Raw genomic sequence first — 18,813 nt, forward strand, 5'->3', positions numbered from 1 at the left:
CGGGACGGCTAGCACAGATAGCCCTCGAGTAGCTTTGTGCGAAATTCAAAAACAAACAAACATATAAAACAAGGACTGATACTGGTATTGACTCCATTATTGTCCGTAAGACTTCACGTGGTTATACATATAAATTTTCTTCTTGTTTGTTGTTGTTCTAGAGCAAATCCACATAGCTGTTATGTCCACCGCGAGGAACCAAATTCCGTATTTTAGCGTTGTAAGTGTTTAAACTCACCATGGAACCAGGCTCGACTCGTAATCTGAGGGCCGCGGCTCGAATACCCGACTGAAACACCAGTGAGGTGACGACACTTTGTTTCGGGTTATGCTGTTTCTATGAGGTATTAACGGGACATTATTGGCAAACTAGGGTGCAGATTTAATTTGGTAAAACGTGACCGTGATATCTAATCTAAAATCTGGTTAATTTTTCCAAGGGAACCTGCTCTGATGACGATTTAATTTTAAATATATTTAACTCAAAAAGCATCAACACTAATCACACCATTTTCTAATCAAGACTTGTTTTCATCTACTTAACTGTTTCCAGTGGAAGTCGGTAAACATTCAGGAAAAGAGAAGTCATTAGGTTTAAATAACAACGAATAAACAATTTTCTAAGACAGCTACATTGTTGTAAGTTTTAACTCAAACTTATTGGTACAAATAATCAGTGTAAGTTACTTCTGAGCTACAAATACCTCTTATTGAACTACTTATGACTACGACGTTTGGCTCATCCATTCTGAGGACTCCTCATGGATAATATGTGCAGCTTGTAACCTATACTTAAGTATTAATAAGTTACGTTTAAACAGTGAGAGTTTATTCATATATTACACGGGTGGTCTACTGGTTAACGTATCTGACAAGAGACCCAAGATTTTCGAGTTCAAAACCTGGTACTATAAACACTGCTTAAATACCAACTTTCATGATTCGTATTTTGCTGGAAAGCAGTGATATTATTGGCTACCTTCTCCATCTTTAAACAACAATATAGAGAGGAAACTCCCAATAAGCCTTCACTCCAATCTTTGTACAAAATATCATCTGACAGCAAAGTGTCCTAATAAACCATTGTATCCTCACTGTTGAGGTCCTCATCAAGTCAGACAATTTACTATACTGGATTCCCCTCCAAACAACTGCAATATCTCTAAGCTGAGCCATCTGATATAATTTTATAAATCCTGAGGAGAACTACCTCTACAATCTGATGCACCTGTTACCATCATGGTTCCTGTTGGTACCACCAGTCCAGTTAACACTTTTTTGGAACTCACTTTTTCAACTTCTAACCATACAAGATGTTATCCAATCCATTACACTACAAAATATTTCAACGAGCTTTTTTCCTCTACGGTATCTATTGGGCAGTAAAGTCTGATTTTAAAATCAGTATACATATTCCTGGCTTAGCTCTTGCTTTCGTTTACATCACTTGGGGGGGAGGGGTGCCGAAAGGCGAGGATATATAGAGTCTGTCTGTTAAAATGTTTCTTGTTAAGGTTCTCTTCTATCTAGCAAACCAAGCTCTTTGGGAAGCTTTACTAGATGAGGAATCATACCAGTCCTCAATGAGACCTTCCTGAAAATGACATCAAAGATAAAAGTACCTGAGTAGATCTGCGGCTACCCTTTAAACATTTATTTATCTACCCATTCGTTACATTCTCCGGACCAACTTTTCCTGAGCGCCTTATTTTCCCTGCCTACTTTTCTTCCGGAATCGCCAAATTTTTGTAACTTATTATTATCATTCTGGTTTTACCAAACTGGAGTCTGAATGATCCAGTGAATAGCGTTGAACTATTGTTGTTTTGAATTAAGCACAAAGCTACACAATGAGCCATCTGTGCTCTGCTCACCACGGGTATCGAAACCAGGTTTATAGCGTTGTAAGTCCTCAGGCATACCGCTGAGCCACTGGGAGGGGCACCGATGAACTACCAACCAAGATAACCTGTATAACGTTTTTCAAGTTACCGTAATACCAGTTAGCCATTTTGTAGGATTCATGTTGAAAGAGATACTATTAATTCCTTGACGACCCTTATAACAATCACTCTCACCTTTAGTGGTTCCTTACATGTCCCTGTTTATCATTAAGCACTATAAAGACAATTTACACGTCCATCAGCACTATCAATAGTCAGTTCCCAATCATAGCAGTCTTAATGTATTGGTACACTTACACATCCATTAGCACTATCAATAGTCAGTTCCCAATCATAGCAGTCTTAATGTATTGGTACACTTACACATCCATTAGCACTATCAATAGTCAGTTCCCAATCATAGCAGTCTTAATGTATTGGTACATTTACACATCCATTAGCACTATCAATAGTCAGTTCCCAATCATAGCAGTCTTAATGTATTGGTATATTTACACATCCATCAGCACTATCAATAGTCAGTTCCCAATCATAGCAGTCTTAATGTATTGGTACACTTACACGTCCATCAGCACTATCAATAGTCAGTTCCCAATCATAGCAGTCTTAATCTATTGGTACACTTACACGTCCATTAGCACTATCAATAGTCAGTTCCCAATCCTAGCAGTCTTAATCTATTGGTACACTTACACATCCATTAGCACTATCAATAGTCAGTTCCCAATCCTAGCAGTCTTAATCTATTGGTACACTTACACATCCATTAGCACTATCAATAGTCAGTTCCCAACCATAGCAGTCTTAATGTATTGGTACACTTACACGTCCATTAGTATTATCAATAGTCAGTTCCCAATCATGGCAGTCTTAATGTATTGGTACATTTACATGTCCATTAGCACTATCAATAGTCAGTTCCCAATCCTAGCAGTCTTAATGTATTGGTACATTTACACGTCCATTAGTATTATCAATAGTCAGTTCCCAATCCTAGCAGTATTAATGTATTGGTACATTTACACATCCATTAGCACTCTCAATAGTCAGTTCCCAATCATAGCAGTCTTAATGTATTGGTACATTTACACGTCCATTAGCACTATCAATAGTCAGTTCCCAATCCTAGCAGTCTTAATCTATTGGTACACTTACACGTCCATTAGCACTATCAATAGTCAGTTCCCAATCCTAGCAGTCTTAATCTATTGGTACACTTACACATCCATTAGCACTATCAATAGTCAGTTCCCAACCATAGCAGTCTTAATGTATTGGTACACTTACACGTCCATTAGCACTATCAATAGTCAGTTCCCAACCATAGCAGTCTTAATGTATTGGTACACTTACACGTCCATTAGTATTATCAATAGTCAGTTCCCAATCATAGCAGTCTTAATGTATTGGTACATTTACATGTCCATTAGCACTATCAATAGTCAGTTCCCAATCCTAGCAGTCTTAATGTATTGGTACATTTACACGTCCATTAGCACTATCAATAGTCAGTTCCCAATCCTAGCAGTCTTAATGTATTGGTACATTTACACGTCCATTAGCACTATCAATAGTCAGTTCCCAATCCTAGCAGTCTTAATGTATTGGTACATTTACACGTCCATTAGCACTATCAATAGTCAGTTCCCAATCATAGCAGTCTTAATGTATTGGTACACTTACACGTCCATTAGTATTATCAATAGTCAGTTCCCACTCCTAGCAGTCTTAATGTATTGGTACATTTACACGTCCATTAGCACTATCAATAGTCAGTTCCCAATCTTAGCAGTCTTAATGTATTTGTACATTTACACGTCCATTAGCACTATCAATAGTCAGTTCCCAATCTTAGCAGTCTTAATTTATTGGTGCATTTACACATCCATTAGCACTATCAATAGTCAGTTCCCAATTCTAGCAGTCTTAATGTATTGGTACACTTACACATCCATTAGCACTATCAATAGTCAGTTCCCAATCATAGCAGTCTTAATGTATTGGTACATTTACACGTCCATTAGCACTATCAATAGTCAGTTCCCAATCATAGCAGTCTTAATGTATTGGTACACTTACACGTCCATTAGCACTATCAATAGTCAGTTCCCAATCATAGCAGTCTTAATGTATTGGTACATTTACACGTCCATTAGCACTATCAATAGTCAGTTCCCAATCATAGCAGTCTTAATGTATTGGTACACTTACACGTCCATTAGTATTATCAATAGTCAGTTCCCAATCCTAGCAGTTTTAATGTATTGGTACATTTACACGTCCATTAGCACTATCAATAGTCAGTTCCCAATCCTAGCAGTCTTAATGTATTGGTACATTTACACGTCCATTAGCACTATCAATAGTCAGTTTCCAATCTTAGCAGTCTTAATGTATTGGTACATTTACACGTCCATTAGCACTATCAATAGTCAGTTCCCAATCTTAGCAGTCTTAATTTATTGGTGCATTTACACATCCATTAGCACTATCAATAGTCAGTTCCCAATTCTAGCAGTCTTAATGTATTGGTACATTTACACATCCATTAGCACTCTCAATAGTCAGTTCCCAATCCTAGCAGTCTTAATGTATTGGTACATTTACACGTCCATTAGCACTATCAATAGTCAGTTTCCAATCTTAGCAGTCTTAATGTATTGGTACATTTACACGTCCATTAGCACTATCAATAGTCAGTTCCCAATCTTAGCAGTCTTAATTTATTGGTGCATTTACACATCCATTAGCACTATCAATAGTCAGTTCCCAATTCTAGCAGTCTTAATGTATTGGTACACTTACACATCCATTAGCACTATCAATAGCCAGTTTCCAATCCTAGCAGTCTTAATGTATTGGTACATTTACACGTCCATTAGCACTATCAATAGTCAGTTCCCAATCATAGCAGTCTTAATGTATTGATTCACTTACACATCCATTAGCACTATCAATAGTCAGTTCCCAATCCTAGCAGTCTTAATTTATTGGTACATTTACACGTCCATCAGCACTATCAATAGTCAGTTCCCAATCCTAGGAGTCTTTATATATTGGTACATTTACACATCCATTAGCACTATCAATAGTCAGTTCCCAATCATAGCAGTCTTAATGTATTGGTACACTTACACATCCATTAGCACTATCAATAGTCAGTTCCCAATCATAGCAGTCTTAATGTATTGGTACATTTACACATCCATTAGCACTATCAATAGTCAGTTCCCAATCATAGCAGTCTTAATGTATTGGTATATTTACACATCCATCAGCACTATCAATAGTCAGTTCCCAATCATAGCAGTCTTAATGTATTGGTACACTTACACGTCCATCAGCACTATCAATAGTCAGTTCCCAATCATAGCAGTCTTAATCTATTGGTACACTTACACGTCCATTAGCACTATCAATAGTCAGTTCCCAATCCTAGCAGTCTTAATCTATTGGTACACTTACACATCCATTAGCACTATCAATAGTCAGTTCCCAATCCTAGCAGTCTTAATCTATTGGTACACTTACACATCCATTAGCACTATCAATAGTCAGTTCCCAATCATAGCAGTCTTAATGTATTGGTACATTTACACATCCATTAGCACTATCAATAGTCAGTTCCCAATCATAGCAGTCTTAATGTATTGGTATATTTACACATCCATCAGCACTATCAATGGTCAGTTCCCAATCATAGCAGTCTTAATGTATTGGTACACTTACACGTCCATCAGCACTATCAATAGTCAGTTCCCAATCATAGCAGTCTTAATCTATTGGTACACTTACACGTCCATTAGCACTATCAATAGTCAGTTCCCAATCCTAGCAGTCTTAATCTATTGGTACACTTACACATCCATTAGCACTATCAATAGTCAGTTCCCAATCCTAGCAGTCTTAATCTATTGGTACACTTACACATCCATTAGCACTATCAATAGTCAGTTCCCAACCATAGCAGTCTTAATGTATTGGTACACTTACACGTCCATTAGTATTATCAATAGTCAGTTCCCAATCATGGCAGTCTTAATGTATTGGTACATTTACATGTCCATTAGCACTATCAATAGTCAGTTCCCAATCCTAGCAGTCTTAATGTATTGGTACATTTACACGTCCATTAGTATTATCAATAGTCAGTTCCCAATCCTAGCAGTATTAATGTATTGGTACATTTACACATCCATTAGCACTCTCAATAGTCAGTTCCCAATCATAGCAGTCTTAATGTATTGGTACATTTACACATCCATTAGCACTATCAATAGTCAGTTCCCAATTCTAGCAGTCTTAATGTATTGGTACACTTACACATCCATTAGCACTATCAATAGTCAGTTCCCAATCATAGCAGTCTTAATGTATTGGTACATTTACACGTCCATTAGCACTATCAATAGTCAGTTCCCAATCATAGCAGTCTTAATGTATTGGTACACTTACACGTCCATTAGCACTATCAATAGTCAGTTCCCAATCATAGCAGTCTTAATGTATTGGTACATTTACACGTCCATTAGCACTATCAATAGTCAGTTCCCAATCATAGCAGTCTTAATGTATTGGTACACTTACACGTCCATTAGTATTATCAATAGTCAGTTCCCAATCCTAGCAGTTTTAATGTATTGGTACATTTACACGTCCATTAGCACTATCAATAGTCAGTTCCCAATCCTAGCAGTCTTAATGTATTGGTACATTTACACGTCCATTAGCACTATCAATAGTCAGTTTCCAATCTTAGCAGTCTTAATGTATTGGTACATTTACACGTCCATTAGCACTATCAATAGTCAGTTCCCAATCTTAGCAGTCTTAATTTATTGGTGCATTTACACATCCATTAGCACTATCAATAGTCAGTTCCCAATTCTAGCAGTCTTAATGTATTGGTACATTTACACGTCCATTAGCACTATCAATAGCCAGTTTCCAATCCTAGCAGTCTTAATGTATTGGTACATTTACACGTCCATTAGCACTATCAATAGTCAGTTCCAAATCCAAGCAGTCTTAATGTATTGGTACATTTACACATCCATTAGCACTATCAATAGTCAGTTCCCAATCATAGCAGTCTTAATGTATTGGTACACTTACACGTCCATTAGTATTATCAATAGTCAGTTCCCAATCCTAGCAGTCTTAATGTATTGGTACATTTACACGTCCATTAGCACTATCAATAGTCAGTTCCCAATCTTAGCAGTCTTAATGTATTGGTACATTTACACGTCCATTAGCACTATCAATAGTCAGTTCCCAATCTTAGCAGTCTTAATTTATTGGTGCATTTACACATCCATTAGCACTATCAATAGTCAGTTCCCAATTCTAGCAGTCTTAATGTATTGGTACACTTACACATGCATTAGCACTATCAATAGTCAGTTCCCAATCATAGCAGTCTTAATGTATTGGTACATTTACACGTCCATTAGCACTATCAATAGTCAGTTCCCAATCATAGCAGTCTTAATGTATTGGTACACTTACACGTCCATTAGCACTATCAATAGTCAGTTCCCAATCATAGCAGTCTTAATGTATTGGTACATTTACACGTCCATTAGCACTATCAATAGTCAGTTCCCAATCATAGCAGTCTTAATGTATTGGTACACTTACACGTCCATTAGTATTATCAATAGTCAGTTCCCAATCCTAGCAGTTTTAATGTATTGGTACATTTACACGTCCATTAGCACTATCAATAGTCAGTTCCCAATCCTAGCAGTCTTAATGTATTGGTACATTTACACGTCCATTAGCACTATCAATAGTCAGTTTCCAATCTTAGCAGTCTTAATGTATTGGTACATTTACACGTCCATTAGCACTATCAATAGTCAGTTCCCAATCTTAGCAGTCTTAATTTATTGGTGCATTTACACATCCATTAGCACTATCAATAGTCAGTTCCCAATTCTAGCAGTCTTAATGTATTGGTACACTTACACATCCATTAGCACTATCAATAGCCAGTTTCCAATCCTAGCAGTCTTAATGTATTGGTACATTTACACGTCCATTAGCACTATCAATAGTCAGTTCCAAATCCAAGCAGTCTTAATGTATTGGTACATTTACACATCCATTAGCACTATCAATAGTCAGTTCCCAATCCTAGCAGTCTTAATTTATTGGTACATTTACACGTCCATCAGCACTATCAATAGTCAGTTCCCAATCCTAGGAGTCTTTATATATTGGTACACTTACACATCCATTAGCACTATCAATAGTCAGTTCCAAATCCTAGCAGTCTTAATTTATTGGTACATTTACACGTCCATTAGCACTATCAATAGTCAGTTCCCAATCATAGCAGTCTTAATGTATTGATTCACTTACACATCCATTAGCACTATCAATAGTCAGTTCCCAATCCTAGCAGTCTTAATTTATTGGTACATTTACACGTCCATCAGCACTATCAATAGTCAGTTCCCAATCCTAGGAGTCTTTATATATTGGTACATTTACACATCCATTAGCACTATCAATAGTCAGTTCCCAATCCTAGCAGTCTTAATCTATTGGTACATTTACACGTCCATCAGCACTATCAATAGTCAGTTCCCAATCCTAGCAGTCTTAATGTATTGGTACATTTACACGTCCATCAGCACTATCAATAGTCAGTTCCCAATCTTAGGAGTCTTTATATATTGGTACACTTACACATCCATTAGCACTATCAATAGTCAGTTCCCAATCATAGCAGTCTTAATGTATTGGTACATTTACACGTCCATTAGCACTATCAATAGTCAGTTCCCAATCATAGCAGTCTTAATGTATTGGTACACTTACACGTCCATTAGCACTATCAATAGTCAGTTCCCAATCATAGCAGTCTTAATGTATTGGTACATTTACACGTCCATTAGCACTATCAATAGTCAGTTCCCAATCATAGCAGTCTTAATGTATTGGTACACTTACACGTCCATTAGTATTATCAATAGTCAGTTCCCAATCCTAGCAGTTTTAATGTATTGGTACATTTACACGTCCATTAGCACTATCAATAGTCAGTTCCCAATCGTAGCAGTCTTAATGTATTGGTACATTTACACGTCCATTAGCACTATCAATAGTCAGTTCCCAATCTTAGCAGTCTTAATGTATTGGTACACTTACACATCCATTAGCACTATCAATAGCCAGTTTCCAATCCTAGCAGTCTTAATGTATTGGTACATTTACACGTCCATTAGCACTATCAATAGTCAGTTCCAAATCCAAGCAGTCTTAATGTATTGGTACATTTACACATCCATTAGCACTATCAATAGTCAGTTCCCAATCCTAGCAGTCTTAATTTATTGGTACATTTACACGTCCATCAGCACTATCAATAGTCAGTTCCCAATCCTAGGAGTCTTTATATATTGGTACACTTACACATCCATTAGCACTATCAATAGTCAGTTCCAAATCCTAGGAGTCTTTATATATTGGTACACTTACACATCCATTAGCACTATCAATAGTCAGTTCCCAATCCTAGCAGTCTTAATGTATTGGTACATTTACACATCCATTAGCACTATCAATAGTCAGTTCCCAATCCTAGGAGTCTTTATATATTGGTACACTTACACATCCATTAGCACTATCAATATTCAGTTCCCAATCCTGGAAATATTTAAACGATTTAAGCCTTTCTCCCTTGGAAACTTCAGTGGATCTCATCAACATAATTACCAATCGCTTACATCGTAAATGGAAGAACGTGACGTGTCAGTTCGTCATAAGTCAAGCTACGTCAGGTTTTCAAAACTCTGACAATTAAGTAACCTCCCCGTATTAACAGGAGGCCCGGCATGGCCAGATGGTTAAGGCATTCGACTCGTAATATGAGGGTCGCTGGTTCCCCGTCACACCAAACATGCTCGTCCTTTCAGCCGTGTGGGCGTTATAATGTAACGGTCAATCGCACTATTCGTTGTTAAAAGAACAGTCCAAGAGTTGGCAGTGTGTAATAATCTAGTCTTACGCTGCTAAATTAGGGACGGCTAGCGCAGATAGCCCTTGAGTAGCTTTGCGCGAAATTCAAAACAAACCAATTATCTGGATGTCGTATCTACCAACGAAATGTAGCTGCTCCGTGACAACAAAGAAATGTTTTAAGTTTTTCCTGAGTGTATTATTCGTGAGTATTAGTAATCCATACAAATTTATTTTAAGACTGTTTTGGCCTGCTCAGAAATCTCATTAAACAAGATAGTATATAATATAATACAGTTGAAATAACTTTAAACTGTTGTATCTCTCACAGAAAAACATATCAATAAAAGAAGAAGGGATGAGAAAAACACGTTGAAAATATCTCACCTTGCACTACTACCTGAAATATTCCTGTTGAATTCCCGTACATATTGGAAATGTGACACATGAATAACCCAGAGTCGTTTCTCTGTACATCTGATATGTATAGCACAGACCTGACCATCGATTTTTTGGCTGTTTCTTCCAAAATATACCTGAGACAATTAATTAAAAATATAATTTATAGTATCCACAAAAGAATATATTTTCTCATTGTAACGTTCTACTGATAGATATATTATTGGAATGGTAAATTCATGTTTAACATTTGTTTATACATGGCTATACTTTCTCTGTTCTATGTGGCGCTAATGCGGTTACGAACTGTATAAATGGCTTTTATTTATATATAAACACACTTCATCTGTTCTATGGATCACTTAGATGGTTATGGACTATCTAAATGGTTGTCAACTGATCGGGTGGTTTCAATTACATAGATAGTTGTGAGCCACATAGACCTTCTGTGTACTTACAGATGTCTACCAACTGTCTAGTGGGTATTAATTGACTCATAATTTTATAAACTGTCAGAATGCTTAGAGGTTTTTGTGTCACTTTGAATGTGATTTTCCCATTTTCATTTTAAATTCGAACTGGTATTATCAGTTTCACTGAAAATGCGCATGCGTCAACTCATGAATTTCGTTGTGATGCACATATATAAGCTGTTATTGTTTCTCCAAAAGAACATTTGTTTTTGCTTAAAATTGTTGGAAAAGTCACATTCAAGTTCTATTTATTTATTTGACAAAAGCAATAGTGTTAATATTGACGCTAAAATTTCAAAAACTACAAATAAAAAAAACATACAGGATTAAACCAGAAATTCTGTAACTCTTGCAATAAATATAAAGTTACTTAACCACATCATATCGAACATACCAGAAGGTTATTTTGAGCAACTCACAAATTAACAGTGATCATTATTACATGACGTGAGATACTTCAGTACTCTTGGCATTAAATATTTGGGTTATCTATTAAAGTGAAATCTGTTTTATTCTATTGTGATTATTTTTATTTCCGTCTTCTTTATTAGCTGTATTTTGTGCGACTGGTTATGACAACAAGGAGAGTTAATAACGGTCGAAATGAATGAGGTTTTCTACGTCTTATCTCATTAAATCCAGTTACAATTCTGATGTGAAGATATGTAACTAGTATCTGAAGTTATAATACGTCATTTCCTTTGTAACTGTTTTTTCACTTAAATGTTTGATGGAAGTGAATCAGAAAAGTCAAAGAGATAAAAATGGGAAAACATTAATTTTAAGTTAAGTGGTGGTTTATAAAAAAGTGGAAAAGCGAAAGGAAACGTTGAATACAACAGGATTATACAACACTAACTAAGTATTTATATATCTACATACGTATAGAATAACAGATAGATAAGTGGTTTTCTACACAGACAGATGACTCAAGTTATATTACATTACTGTAAGAAGCAATTCTACACTGGTAAGGGTATTCCCATATTGTCATTTCTAGGGGGTCTGAGAGTATGGTTCCCCAAATGATTTTTGAAAATTTTTAAACTATGAGATTGAATCTTGAGCCATTTTCAGTAGCCGATTTAGGGTCGTGTGGGCCCAAGGGCTAATAATTTTCTGTGGTCCTACATCCCATGTAATTTTACCTAAATACTCCGCTGACCATTTTAACTACAAATACTGTACACACGCAATGTAATGTATTGAATCAAAAGAAAGTTTTAATACGTAAGAAAAAGTGACCAGGTCATGACCTGACTGGTCTTACTGCTTCCTACGGTTCTTTATTATTATATTACATGTAGAAAACAAAATAATGTTTATTTCTCTTGAAATTCATTTCGTCCAAATCATTTAGTAACTCGACATATTTTTTTCACTTCTTTATAATGTTTGATAACTAAACTAATAACGAGGCTTATAAAAGTTTGTAAAAGTTTAGATCAGTTGAAAACTATATATCAATAAGTTCTTCGTGGCTGCCAATTACGCTAACAATAAAGTAAGTGATTAACTAGAAATTAAAGACGAAAAATAAAACAAGTATAAAAAAAATGCTAGGTTAATCCATATTTCACCTCTACATTATCACGTGGATGTATCTTACCTCCCGTCATACGAAGGAGTGATGTAACGATCATCCTTTGTCCACGTGACTTTCATGGGCATATCTCCTACCCCTTCACAACGAATTTCAAGTGTCTCTTCTAACACCACTGTGTGCACTTGGTGCTGTACGTGCACTGTAGGTGGCGCTGGTAGAATATATCAGAAAAATATTGTTGATAAAAACAAGATAATTGTTTCAGAGTTAGACGATATTTACTGTAAATCTCTATCGTAAAACTTCCTTTTATCTTATAACGATATTAGTCACAAAGTATTTGTAGAATTAAAAGAGTTGTGTGTTAGGGTCCTGTTTATTTACGTGCTTAGGTTATATACAAATACCCTCTTTTAAGCAACATTCTCATATATATATGTGCTGTATTAGCGGGGAAAATGCGCCCCGCGCAACGCCTCTGAATACATTTAACACGTTAACGAGCAAACGAACTTAATCTTCACGTGTAATATATTTTTAACTCAATGTAAAAACGGTCTTCTAAGGTGGCCGTTAGGGGACGCTAAAGAGATGACAACTTCTGAAACATCCGTCTCTCAGTTTGTACCAACTACACCCTTATGCAAATTAATTGAAACAAGACGGAAATTACGATTTTTTCAATTTTTTGCGTTTCATTTCTGAGAATCCAAAAATTACTCACAAATTAATACGTGATATGACCGCCTTTATTTTTCAGAAGATTATTAATCCGCTTTGGCATCGAGTCCACGAGTTGACTGCAATCTTTACTAATTTTTGGATCGCGGTACCACACCTCAATTATGGCCTCAATTAGCTTATCTTTCGTAGTATAGTCTTTTCCCCGAAGTCTTTCTTTACAAATCGCCCAAAGATTTTCAATAGGATTTAAGTCCAGCACCTTTATTCGCGTAAAAGTAATAAAATTCTTTTCAAGTTTCGATGTGTGGCAAGGAGCCAGATCTTGCTGAAAAATGCCAGATTCATCTGGAAATCTCTTTTTCAATTCTGGAACGACTCTTCTCTGCAAAACTTCGATGGACTGTGGTCCTCGCATCATACCTTCTACAATATGTAAGCCTCCGACTCCATAGTAGCTGAAAACCCCCAAAAACGTCTTCTTCAAGGAATGTTTTACGAACTGATTGATGTGAGATTCTCGAAGTTTCTCACTTGGAGATCTGCGAACGTGCAGACTTCTTTGACCCTATACCAAGAAATAAGTCTCGTCACTGAATAACACCTTCCTCCATTGTTCTTGCGTCCAGTTCTTGTATTTCAGACCCCATTGATACCGTTTTTTCTTCATTGAGTTGGTAAGAAGTTGTTTTTTAACTGGTCTCCTTGCCCTTCTAACGCAATTTCGAATGACATAATATATCCCAAAAATAGATCGACCGTACTGCAAAACACAACTAATGACGCCATCTGTGTGAAAAAATGGCTATTAAAGGAAATCAGCGGGTCCAGCGAGCCTACAATGGCCGCCATGCTGAAAATATTGTAAAATGACCATTTGTTTCAATTAATTTGCACAAGGGTGTATATAAGTGTGCATACCTGTTGAGCTTAAGTGTAGAAATCTCTATAACATAACTATTTATTTTAAGATATTCAAATAACTAAACAATATAGAGAAATCTATACTACTGTGTTATTGTGTTGTACTATTAGTGTGATTATTACATTGTTAACACTTATAGCATTACTACCGTTTCACACTAGAATTGATCTATATTTTAACATAATAATTAGTGTGTTCCTTACCATAAACAGTAACTGAGATAAGTTTGGTGAGATCCGGTCCCACATTGTTGCTGATTTGACAGAGATAGAAGCCCTCATTTTGTTTAACCACATCTCTGACGGAAAGAGAGCCATTGTCAAAGATGGCGTAGTGTTGGCTATTGTAGAGAGGCACAAAGTCTTTGGGAGCGTCAGCTGAAAACGGTAAACATTCTTAAGAATATGTAAACAGAAAGATAAGTGGACAGATGGATAGATTTTGTTGATGTTGCAAAATGTTGGTTGTGATTTATCAGTTTGTTGATATATATATATATATATATATATACTTCAATTGGACGCATAGCGCAAACTGTCTAAATTCTAAATATACACGTTTGTATGTATTGTAGCTTTATCGTGAAATCATAGTAATTTATCACTGACGTCACTGCTACGGTACAGTGGTACGTAATACTCCTACGACAAGCATAGCCAACATATTTAAGAAAGAGATTGAAAACCGATATAGTTTCAAAACCAAAACACTCCAACGTAAATTGTAGAACAAATTACCGTTTTTAATGTTTGTTATAAATAACTTGGAATGACTAAGCGGATAAGGCACTCGACTCGTAATCCGAGGGTTGCGAGTTCGAATCCTCGTCGCACTAAACATGCTCGCCCTTTCAGTCATAGGAGCGTAATAATGTGACGGTCAATCCCACTATTCGTTGGTAAAAGAGCTGACGGTGGATGATCACGACTAGCTGCCTTCCCTCTAGTTTAACACTACAATATTAGGGACGGCTAGCGCAGGTAGCCCTCGTGTAGATTTGCGCGAAATTGGAAACAAAGCAAGTAACTTGGATGTTGAACAATTCAAGACATCCTCGTGCGGTATATTCATAATTTCGAGAAGTTGACCGTCTAGTTATTTCAACATATTGACAACTCCTTGTTTTATCTCTCCCAGACATGATAAATCGCTCAGCACGAGAAAAGTGGCGGGAAATCACAGCATGATAAACAAGTTTCATTTCCTCTATTCTATCTACTCTTTTCTTCTTGTTGTTCTTGTTTCTTCTCATATAAGGTCGAAGCAAAGTAATACATGTATTTATTTTTCTTTTCATATCTGTAATACGGGTGATACGTAACTGTTAATATTAGAAAATGAATAGAAAGACTAAACATAGAAACACCTCAGAAAGAGAAGGATAAGATACAGACATTTGTAAACAGTTTGTTTGTTTTTGTGTTTTTTTAATTTCGCGCTAAGCTACTTGAGGGCTGTCTGCGCTAGCCATCCCTAATTTAGCAGCGTAAGACTAGAGGGAAAGCAGCTAGTCCTCACCACCCACCGCCAACTCTTGGGATACTCGTTTAACTAGCGAATAGTGGGATTGACCGTTACATTATAACTCCCTCACGGCTGAAAGGGCGAGCATGTTTGGTGACGGAGATTCGAACCCGCGATCCTTAGATTACGGGTCGAATGCCTTAACCCATCTGGCCGTGCCGGGCCCTTTTTAAACAGATACAGAGCATATGTCTCTTAGATTTAGAAGTATTGGAAGTGGAGAGTCATTTCTGAGGATTTTGAATACATTTCGACTTGGTGAAAAATAATTTATGCCTTCCAAAAAAAACACATTTTAATACCAACATAAAAACATTATTATGTATAGGGTCTCCTCAGTTAATATACATAAGTCACATTTTAGTAACTTTATAAAAACATTATAATGTATTGAGTTCCCTTAATTGTTATATATAAACCACATTTCAATAACAATATAAAAGTATTTTCTACTGGGTCCTTTCAATTATTATACGTGAACCACATTACAATAATAATATTAAACATTATTCTATATTAGGTCCTTTCAATCTATAAATAATAAGGATAACATCATTTATCAGTCTGACGTAAAATTATGTAACACAAGTTATGTTCCTGGATAGTATGTGTTAGTTCTTAATTGCTTGTGTTGTAAAAGTACAGAAAATGGTCATTATTCCTTCAAACTTTGCTTGTGTTACCTGGATAATGAAATTTAGAAATTAACCTATTTTCTATGTAAAAACAGGCAAATTTGCACATTTTCATCTACATAAGGTCTGAATAAAACAACATATGAATCAAGATTTACATGTATTTATACTAAAGTTATACAAACATGTTTAGAAGTGAGTAGTTTTTCGAGATTTGCGACTGTAATGTAAATCACTTTCACGTATCAGCCCCCAAATATAGTCTCCCATCATGTTTTCGTTATACGTTTCCAGGTCACAAAAGCAAAGTTTGAAGATAAAAATAGATCTTTTCCATTTACTTTAGGCCTAAACAATTGAGAAATAACACTTTCTGTCCAGGAACAAGAAAAAGTAACAATTTTGTTACATAGTGTAATTCTAAAACTATATTTATTTAAATGGTGAGAGAAAGAAATATATTACTTGTAATAAGGTTGTTCTAGTAACAAAACTGTTTATTATTTTACTTTGTACAGGAGAATCAAACTAAAAAAATATATTTTATATTTATAGTTAACTGTATAAATTTACTAAAGGGGCCGTTTCGTATTATTCTAATAATTTCTGTATAAACTTTCATATTTATAGTTAGGTGTCATAATGGAAGGTTCTGTTATTGTTTCAGTATTTTCTGCGTGAAGTTTTGTAATTCAAAATCATGTTCAAGGTTATTAAAGGGATCTAACCTTATTATTTTTGAATTTTCTGCTTAAATTCTTATACTTATAGATAGATATATAAGTATATTAAAAGGAATATTTCAATATTATCTGACTAACAACAATAAAAGTCAAAAACAGCTTCCGGGACAGTACATATAATTTTCTCTACCTAACTGATATAGATTGATAAAAATATCCACTTTCGTCAATTGAAGTGTTTTTGTTGGGTTTTTTTCTTTTTTTATAATTTCAAACGGTTATTTCGTTTTCGAATTACTGCCTCTTGATAATTCATGTCCGAAAATCCGTAATCAGGTTTGTAGTACATCAGAGACAGTTCAGAAGAACCCAAAATGAAAGCAACGCATACCACTGTCCAATCCTTAAGTTTAAATAAGTCGCATAAATATTACACGCTTTGTTCGTTACCTAGAGGACTGGAAAACTTAGCTCATAATCTACCCTTAAGATCACGACACAGAGACAGACACTTGGAACTTTATAACGACCTTTGCAAGTAGGTCATGTAAAGAAATAAAAGAAAATAACATTATTTTCGAGCTCAAGAGGATTACGAATTTTTTAAAAATATTCTGGTGTTTTGTTTAAGGTGCACGAGCCAATAATGAATGTTCTTTAAAAACTGACATCAAAGAAGCTTTTAATTCAAAATCAAACAGGGTTTATATTGATTACCTTGTGATAAACGAAGCAAAAATTGTTCCAACTCTTAAGACTCATGAAATAATAGCTATTAGGATAATTGTTTTAAAAGTTGAGAGACAGATAACTCGTGTTTAAGATAATTACTAATTTTAATAATGCCACCAAAAGGTTAATTAGCCTGTCATCTCCAAGCTTTTGCAGTTTGTGAGATCTAAAAAGTAGTTTTTCTAATCGTTAACCTCGTTGTAGGACCTGAAGAAGGTTTCTAATCTTTAACCTCACACAGTCAGTCGATAACATTCATTTGGAAACACATGATAAACACGAGCGTGTGTCTAATTTTCTTATAGGAAAGACACATCGGGTTATTTGCTGAGTCTACAGAGGGGAATCGAACCCCTGATTTTAGCATTGTAAATCCGTAGACTTATCACTGTACCAGCGGGGGACAAACACATTTAAGAACTTTTAATAATTCTGTATTATATTAAACCCATTTTCTAATTCCTCTGTCACCTGCTGGTAGAGCGGTAAATCTACGCTTTTACAACGCTAAAACCAGGGGTTCGATTCCCCTCGGTGGACTCAGCAGATAACCCGTTGTGGTTTTGCTGTAAGAACTACAAACAAAACAAAATGATTCCTCTAGTGATTTATTTATGAAGATAACAATTTAAGCGCCAAAAGCAGCGAAACGTTAAAACCCGATAGCCCTAAAATTTGTGATAAAAATCACGTGAAATGTGTTTTTTTTTTTGTTACGCTCTTCTTCAGTTCTGAAGATTCAGAATCAGCGGTGTTTAAAAGTGATGAATCAGATCTCTCTTTTTGTCTCTCACAATTCACTGCCGAAGAGGTTTTTTGGTGACACTAGAATTCGTTAGTTAAACTGCAAGTTTTCTGAAACGCTCTTTATGCGGTATAATAAAAAACAACAAGAGCTGAAAGCCAGTTTTTATCACGAATATTATAAAGTGCATAAGACCACAATGCTACGTTACGCGAGGGCTATCTGCACTAGCCGTCCCTAATTTAGTAGTTTAAGACTAGAGGCAAGGCAGCTAGTCACCACCACCCGCCGCCAACTCTTGGGCTACTCTTTTACCAACGAATAGTGGGATTGACCGTCACGTTGTAACGCCCCCACGGCTGAAAGAGAGAGCATGTTTGGTGTGATGGGGGTTCGGACCCGCGACCTTCAGATTACGAGTTGAGTGCCTTAACCACTTCTCGAGCTCTTGATACATTGTTTAGGTTGAAGACATTCGAAAAGTCGTCCACTATGTTTGTGTTTCTGGAACAGGCAGTTGACGTCCAATCAACCAAAATTCATTATCATAGTTTGCTGCATCTAAATTAACACAAGTATGGATATAAATATCAAG

At 35.9% G+C, this 18,813-nt stretch overlaps 1 protein-coding gene across 1 annotated transcript in view; it reads right to left on the reverse strand.

The window, feature by feature from the left end:
• Window positions 1-18,813, reverse strand: part of LOC143245782 (cell adhesion molecule Dscam1-like) — a 100,417-nt gene that overhangs the window by 26,731 nt on the left and 54,873 nt on the right. Inside the window, exons 8-10 of the mRNA XM_076492036.1 lie at window positions 14,103-14,276; window positions 12,357-12,504; window positions 10,263-10,411 (exon numbers count right to left, since the gene is read on the reverse strand). Of these exons, the coding sequence (XP_076348151.1) occupies window positions 10,263-10,411; window positions 12,357-12,504; window positions 14,103-14,276 (471 nt within the window). The remainder of the gene's footprint in view (window positions 1-10,262; window positions 10,412-12,356; window positions 12,505-14,102; window positions 14,277-18,813) is intronic.

Source organism: Tachypleus tridentatus, chromosome 3 (assembly GCF_004210375.1).
Source record: "Tachypleus tridentatus isolate NWPU-2018 chromosome 3, ASM421037v1, whole genome shotgun sequence".
Taxonomy (NCBI): Eukaryota; Metazoa; Arthropoda; class Merostomata; order Xiphosura; family Limulidae; genus Tachypleus; species Tachypleus tridentatus.